The following is an 8108-nucleotide window of genomic DNA, read 5'->3' as shown; positions in this document are numbered from 1 at the left end:
GGAGTAGATCTACTGAAATTTCCACTGGTAGCACAATTGACATCTGGGTCATTCTTCGCTCAGTGTATATTTCTCTGTCCGGCTAGTTTAAAGGTAATATGTACAAAGATAAAAGGTCATTTCATTACTTTCTGCTCTGTTTACAATGACTTACATTCATATAATTAAGACAACATACAAAAAAAGGGGATGAATTGTTTATCCTGACCTATCATTATTTTAATTTTTCCATATCCGTACCACTGAAAACCACATGTCCCGGTGATACTACAAATGAATATCCTTATGTCGCATTTCAAGATGGAAGCATGTTGAAAGGTTTTTAGATGCTTATTTATTTCATTTCAGAGCGTACTATTAACTTACTAGAATAAAATATACCAATATCAAATGATTTAAGGGGAAAAAAATGAAATTAATCATCAAAAATTGTGTGTCCCGCCATTTTGCATCATCTCCGTCACGAATATTGAGGGCCCCATTAACGAAAAATGTTGGGTACTGGTACCCTAAGTATCGATTTTAGTGCAACATGACAGTTACGGTACATGCTGAAGTTGAAGAACTCACCTGGTTTTTCCCCTATTTTAATCAAGAAAGTTACATTTTTTTTTAATTTGTGACAAAAGCCAGGTCGTACCTTTATTCAGCTATCATCTCCAAATGCTTTAGATTAGGCTTACATATCAAATCAAATTAATTGATAATTTTGGTGGCATAACAGGAGACCATACCCTCTACTGGTGCACACGGTTCTTACCGCAGGTGAATGGATTAGGAAGATGATATGAGGCCATTAATTGTTGGACCCGTCATCTCCGTCACGAAAAGTGACGGAGATGATGTTGAGGGAATTTTTTTTCTTTAGTATCAGTACAAAATAACTTTAAGTGATATTAAAAATGTATGGTGTTATTAAATCATATAGAAAGTCCTTTAACCAATGTTATTTTTTTTTTCAGTTGCATTAAATATCTATCTTTAAATTTGTTTATGCCATATTAGATTACAAAATGTCATCTCCGTCACATCATCTCTGTCACTTCACATTTTGCATATATCTATGACTGCAACACTAAATATTGAAAGTTATTTTAAATGAGGAATCACCCCATAAAGTCAAAGATTGCACCGTATTAAATGAAGTCAACATTGATTGTGATTTTCCCACTTTATGAAAGATTTTTCATTTCTGAGACACTTTTTTTTTTCAATAATTTGTAAGGCCAAAAATATACACTTAGCGAAGAATGACCCATCTCTTGTGGTTACACTGAGACTCCACACATTCTTCACTGTCAGTAATTTAAATTTCATAACACTCAGTACCGTGCACTACTCATGAATGCATTTTTACTTTTTTAGTATTAAAAACCCCATATGGCCTGCACCTCCTGCCTGATGAGGAGCACTGGGGACACAACTTACAAGGTCTGGTCTTTTGGTCTATTGCAAAGTTATGTTAATTCAGGGACTTGAAGATTTGCTAGATCATGTAGATCTTGATAGTTTGTGAATGTATAAGACCTCGATTATACATTGTACTGACGCCACCCCCGCCCGGGGACAGTGACGGTCTGTGCGGTGTGGTGGCCTCTGCAGCTCAGTAGTCAAAGGCTCGGTGGTTACGTTAATCTTCCTAAAAAGTTTAAAATCTTGTCAAACAAAAATAATTTATAAACATGAAAAACTCATCAGTCAATTGATAAAGATAAATTCTCTACTTACATTACTTGAGTCTAAGAAGCCTGGAACAACTGGAGGTGAGGTACAATCTTCACGCTTCAAAGCGACTTCGCTCATATCGTGTAGGATCTCTGCTCCAGTTACACACATCCAGGCCATGCAGCGGTACGGTGCGGATCGCGGTGTCAGCGGCGCAGCACGAACCCCCACAGCTCACCAACTTTCATAGCACTTTCGGTACGTAGTCATGCCAATGGCGTCGGTGTAGATAGGTGCACCGACCTTTCTCTGGCACCTCGCCGGCTCGGTCTCTTTGTCACCAGACTCTAAAGATAGTAGCTCAGTCTTGTGAATACACCTGTCTCGCCTCTTGCAACTAGTAAAGAAAACGGTTCACCCCCTGTGTCGTCCTCGTACAGTGACAGTGATTACGTAAGTGGGGTTACGCCTGCGAGAGTTGCATTCACTTGCAATGGACCGGTGTTTTCCAAATTTTTACTCCGGCTATCCTACTGGTTAGTGATAAGGTTAGAGTAAAGTTTAGGGTTAGGGTTAGAGTTTGGGTTAGAGTTAGAATTGGCAAAGGACTAGGGTCTAGGATTAGAGTTCAGGTCAGGTGAGGGGAAGGGGGTATCAATTACCCTAGAACTTAACAAACTTCACCTCGATCTTTGACACGGCGTCTTTTTAGCACCCTGCTATTAAAGTTCAATGATGTTTTTATCCAAAATATTCTTTACTCTCTCTTCTAACTATCACACATAATCAACATCGTGATTAGACTCCTAATGTATTAAATTTTGAAACCTCTCTTCGCAATAACAATACTTTCTTTACAATAATAATACTTTCAGTGGCGGATCCGGAGGGGGGGGGGGGCGCACCGGGCGCGCGCCCAATCCCTTTATGTTATTTTTTTTTTGGGGGGGGGGGGGGTAAAAACAAAAGAAATAAAAAGGAAAAATGGGGGGGGGGGCGGGGCGTGCGCCCCCTTTAATTCTGTAAAGGCGCCTTCCCTTTAAGGAATTCCTGGATCCGCCCCGCTGACTTTGTACCATCAATCCTCTGCGGTTTTGATGAAACTACACGGCGTTGTGGCCATGTACAGAAAAAAAAAAAACCTCTTGGATTCCTTTCCAACAATTGCTGGAATTGTAATAAAGACGCCAGAGTGCTTGGTTAGTTTTATGATTATAATTATCTAAATTGTTTTGTTCTGTGACATGGTTATGATGAAAAGGGCAGTTTAGTTAGACGAGAATGAGACCCAAAGACATATCTCTGGCAAATTTTCTTGGACCGAGTGACAATGAAGAAACATAAACACGATCAGGGAAGTGTGTGGAAAATCGGACAATTCGCAGGGGCGGATCAGGGAATTCGGGAGGCGCCTTAAAAGGCCCTCTTTTTTTCCATTTTTTTTTTGTTTTAACAAGAAATAAAGAGGGGCGGGCCCGGTGCGCCCCCCCCCCCCCGATCCGCCAATGATTCGTGACGTCACCAGCTGCAGAACAACGATATATGGAGAGAATTCCACAAAATTTAATTATTTCTATGACTCAAAAGTGTTCGTTCCTTTGACATGTTATTCTAACAAATTAAGGGTGATATAATTCCCCCTGCTTTCCGACAAAAGTATATGACAATAAACTGTTTCATTATGATAGAAAATTACCATGAATTTGAGGATGGCTCCTCTCTATTAATGTATAGAATGGCTGTTCTGCCGTAACGTCACAGATATTGTTGTAGCCTTTTCATAATACAGATGGCGGCACCGAAACTTTCAAACTTTTAACATTTGGACTGATTGTCCGATTTCCCTCTAATTATCCACACTACTTCATTAATCCACATGTATATTTGGGGTAAATGCCCCCTAAAGTCGAGTTGGAGACCCAAATAATTATGTGGACTGAGTTAATACAGAATGACATGTATATCACCATAGAACAAGGATACAAAGAAAATTTAAAGATAATGGATTTTTAAGAAATGTCATTTTAATCGCATGATAGAGCACTTGGCCTATACCTTTTTGAGAAAGCACATGCAAGCAGGGAATGACAATGCATCCTAAACGCCTAAATCCTAAATGTCAGTAATAAGTGAAAGGAATATGCATTTTAGTCTTTTGATTTTTTTTTCTTTATTGTTCATTTCATTACATTTCTTTTGTAGTCTTCTTATCCGTCAGCGACCGGGGGGGGGGGGGTGGGGGTGGGGGAGCATGGCGGGAAGTCCAAACGAAACCCTTGGAAAGTCATGGGTTTTGTCAGGAGTTTGTTTGTTTGTTTGCTTTTGTAATTATCATAATTATCATTTTTCGATTTCTTTTCTCCTTTTTTCCTCTGAAGAGCCATATTGTGTGTGTACCCTGCAAGTGTGTATGGGAAGGGGGTCACGGGCTGCTGCAGTCCCCAAGCCCCAGTCCCCGCGGTTCCGCGGCTCCTTGTTAAACCGGGGCACTCAGGATCGTTTGTGAGAAGGCCATTAGGCCCTACTGCTCTGGGAGTATTTATATTTCGATTTATTTTGCTGAAGAGCGAAAAGATACAGACTTTCTAATTTAAATGCTTAAGGGTAGGTCGATAGCTGAAGATGTGAAAAGAAAGCAGAACAAAAGGAGCGAAGCGGATATAGAGCTGACAAAATAAACACTAAAAATGACAAATAATTTGGCAGAGTTACATAGTTGTGTATACTTTCTTACATGTATACAATTGATAAACAATATGTTACCACTGTGAGAAATGTATGAGGCATCCTTGGCTATAGATTTCCGATCAGAAAAAGAAATAAATAAAAAGAATATAAGTGTTGACGAATATAGAAAGAGAATGATCCGAGGGTATAATTATGTAGAAGAGAATAACGATGGGTGGCCGGTTGCATGCAGTGGGTTGAGCAATCGCTAGAATATCCTCAACTAAATTTGATAAAATCCGGGATGCTTTTTATTATCAAAATATATTGTGAAACAAGGAGAAATAATAAGAAATGTGCACTTCTGAGGCTTCTTTATCGGTCTTCATAAAACACAATTTTTGCATATCTTACCAAACACATCTCTGTGTGTGGAAAAATGAATGAATAAAATAACCGAGCAGCTGGTCTTCAACTGGTGCCGACATGGTGCAGTTACGCGTTTTCTGATACACTGATAACAAAATTCAGTTCGATATCACACTATTACAAGTAGCATGTACTGCAACGGGACAGAGAAATTGACAGCACTCAAGACATTAGAAAAGGAATGTGCGCAGAGGTATAGCTGTGTCGACGGGAAGGAAAGAGATCCTCTTGTACAACTACAACTGTGTGCACGATAGCGATCGCAGTACAATCGGCTGCGACGTCGCTCGATCGCGAGACAGCGTACAGCAGTGCGTAGAGCTGCTGCTTGCGATTGCCCTCTTGTCTTCGCGACCTGCTAACGTTCACGATCCGAGAGAAGCGGACGTACATGTAGGCTGTATGGTGTGCGTGTCAAAGTACAGTGTAGCACCACCGCTGATCTCCTTGCACTGTGGAGATAAGTACTGTATGTAGCACACAGCGCACGTTGGTGTATGCCGTCGACACACTGTGAAATCGGCATCGGGGTTTATCATTCAGTCGGTGTTAGCGCGCGCCATCTTCTGTACTGCTCTGTTTAATTGTTGTATCCGCTGATAGGACATAAGCAGTAGGCAGGGACTATCTTCGATCGTCGTGCCCTCTTCTTCCACCATCCACGTTGATAAAGAGGTGAGTGAGGAAACTCATCTTTAGCTCTGAACTGTCTGTAGTTCATAATTTGATCTGCAGAGCCTAGAGCCATGTAGAGGCTAACGTAGGCACCTACTTATAGATCTAGGTCTAGTCCATGCCGAATTAGCAGACAGTGCAGTGCCAGTGGACAGACCAGAATTAAGAAAGAGATTATCTCTTTGGGATAGACACAGCACAGCTCAGCTGTTGTAATTTATGTCAGTGCAGTGCAGTCGCGCCAGTGCAGTGGTGCGGTGATGACTTTTCTAGACATTACATTGTTTTAGGGTTCGAACAGGCCAGGGCAGGGAGGTTCAACCTCTGACCTCCACTGCTCATGCTGCGCTGCTCCAGAGTCCAGTGCCAAAATTTGATACAATTGTAAATTATGTGTGTAGCCGGTGATCGTGGTCGAATGTTAGATGGTGTTTATGATTGAATTATATATGGGCAGCTTGCTTAACCTTTCAGTCAGCAAATGATGTTAGTTTGCTTTGACTGACATTCTACTTTGCATGTTCTTTTTTCTTCTTTCTTCTTGCTCTAGACGGATGGCGCAATGAGCGAACTGAAGTCGTATCTCTACAGTTTCCTCGGCAAGAGGAAGCTTGTACCAAACTACGAGATTAGAAACTCTGGTCCAAAGCATCGCCAGCGCTTCTTGTGTGAGGTAAACTACTGTAATTAGTCTACCCGTACTTGGTAAAACTTAACGTTAGTTGTACTTTCTTGCTTTTTCCTGACTAGAGTGTCTTCATGTAAGCCGTTCAGCAGGATAAAGATTTCTTAACTTTTGCTCTTTTTTCTTGGGGGGGGGGGGGGTGGATTCTCATTTAAGAAACTTTTAAAGATCCAATGAAGCATGGAGTGTACAGTTTTGTTTTGTTTTTTGTTTTTGGGTTTGTTTGTTTGTTTTTTTTACAGTTCATAATAAAATTGCTTTCATTTTTGTTCCTTTGAACTTTCCAAAATGTTCCAAGTTTGTATGAAATTTCTTTTGTAAACTACAGTGTGTATGTCTTGTAAGTCTCGCTCACTCCCTGACAAATTAATGTTCAGGTTCGTGTACCGACATATTCCTACGTTGGAGCGGGCAATTCCACCAACAAGAAAGATGCTCAGGCAAATGCTGCCAAGGACTTCTTGATGTTCCTGGTTCGAAATGGTGAATTGCAGAGCAGTGATCTTCCAGCCCTGGAGGTATGTGGGATGTGAAATATGTGTTTGTTTGTTCATTTGTTTGTTTCTCTGTCTGGGTTTGTTATTTCATTTGCGTGTGTGTTTGTGTTAAAGGGGCAAACAGACTTATGGTGCTGTACATTTTATTGTAGTTCTCATTCAGTATACATGTACATGCAACAGATGGGGCAGAGTGATGCATTGCAAGGCATAGACATTTAATCAGAAATGTGAACAGTATAGATATTATGTCAGCATTACAACAATGAACTTTGATGTGAATGTTTTTAAAGAATGAAACAACAGCATAAAAGGACAAGTTCACCTTCATAAACATAAGGATTGAGAAAATGTAGCAATATTAGTAGAACACATCATTGAATGTTTGAGGAAAATCGGATAATCCGTTCAAAAGTTATGAATTTTTGAAGTTTTTGTGCAGTAACCGCTGGATGAGAAGACTACTGCAGTGTACGATGTCACATGCGTACAACAATATAAGGAAAATATAAAGAGAATTTCACAAAATTTCATCTTTTGAAAAAAGTACACATTCCCTTGACTCGTTACCGACATACAGTATGTCATGGGTAATATTATTCCCCCTACCTTTAGAAAGAGGCAAGTCAAATGCTCTTTTATTATGCGAAACATATGACATCACAAGCTGTAGTAGTCTCGTCGTCCAGCAGTTCCGACACAAAAATTTAAAAAATTCATAACTTTTGCATCGATTGTCCAATTTTCCTCGAGCTTTCACTGATGTGTTCTACTAATATTGCTGCATTTTCTCAATCCTTATGTTTATGAAGGTGAACTTGTCCTTTAAGGCTATATGTGTGGGTTCAGTAAATGACAGAGATTATTCAGAGAAGTGAAAATGTACTTAACATATTTTTTTTTTTTCAAATGATGCCCTCTGTACTTTGAGATTGCCAACTGCTGATATATGATTTTAGCAAACATGTCAGAAAACAAGGAAACCAGTGTGATTCATACCTGTCATCTACTGCTTTCCAAGCAATAGAATTCCACTGGTATCATTTTTCTGACAGGTCTGTTAAAGTTATTTATTAGCAGTTTGTGATTGTAAAATACAGAGTTTATCATTTGAAAGAAAAAGAAGAAATAAAGAATAAAATGTCTGTTATGTATAGCACATCTGTAGATAAAGTTGTTTATATTCTTTAGCAAAGAAAGTTGGTCCGTTAATGATGTACATGTATAGGGTAAGTATGTGTGCATGTTGTGATTAGTTGGCTCTAAAAGCAGAAATTGTATGTGTCTTACACTGTTAGTGTATGTGTACTTAGTTTGGATAGCTTTTGTCAAGGCTAGCAAAAAAGATAATTTTCAATAAAGTGAGGACTGTGTGGCTTGTCTTTAGCTGCATGTCACAATTAACTTACACCCATGAAAAGATTATGATTATTTGTGGCAGCATTTGTATCACATGGCTGCCATCCATATTTGACCCAGATTAGGAGGAT

At 39.6% G+C, this 8108-nt stretch overlaps 1 protein-coding gene across 1 annotated transcript in view; it reads left to right on the top strand.

Moving 5' to 3' along the window:
• The first annotated feature begins 5425 nt into the window (after positions 1-5425).
• The window catches only part of LOC140241937 (ATP-dependent RNA helicase A protein-like), a 38932-nt gene continuing 36249 nt past the window's right edge, over positions 5426-8108 (top strand). The window contains exons 1-3 of the mRNA XM_072321684.1: positions 5426-5436; positions 5987-6109; positions 6499-6639. Of these exons, the coding sequence (XP_072177785.1) occupies positions 5999-6109; positions 6499-6639 (252 nt within the window). The 5' untranslated portion in view covers positions 5426-5436; positions 5987-5998. The remainder of the gene's footprint in view (positions 5437-5986; positions 6110-6498; positions 6640-8108) is intronic.

Source organism: Diadema setosum, chromosome 18, assembly GCF_964275005.1.
Source record: "Diadema setosum chromosome 18, eeDiaSeto1, whole genome shotgun sequence".
NCBI lineage: Eukaryota > Metazoa > Echinodermata > Echinoidea > Diadematoida > Diadematidae > Diadema > Diadema setosum.
This window is presented reverse-complemented; position numbering and strand designations above follow the sequence as displayed.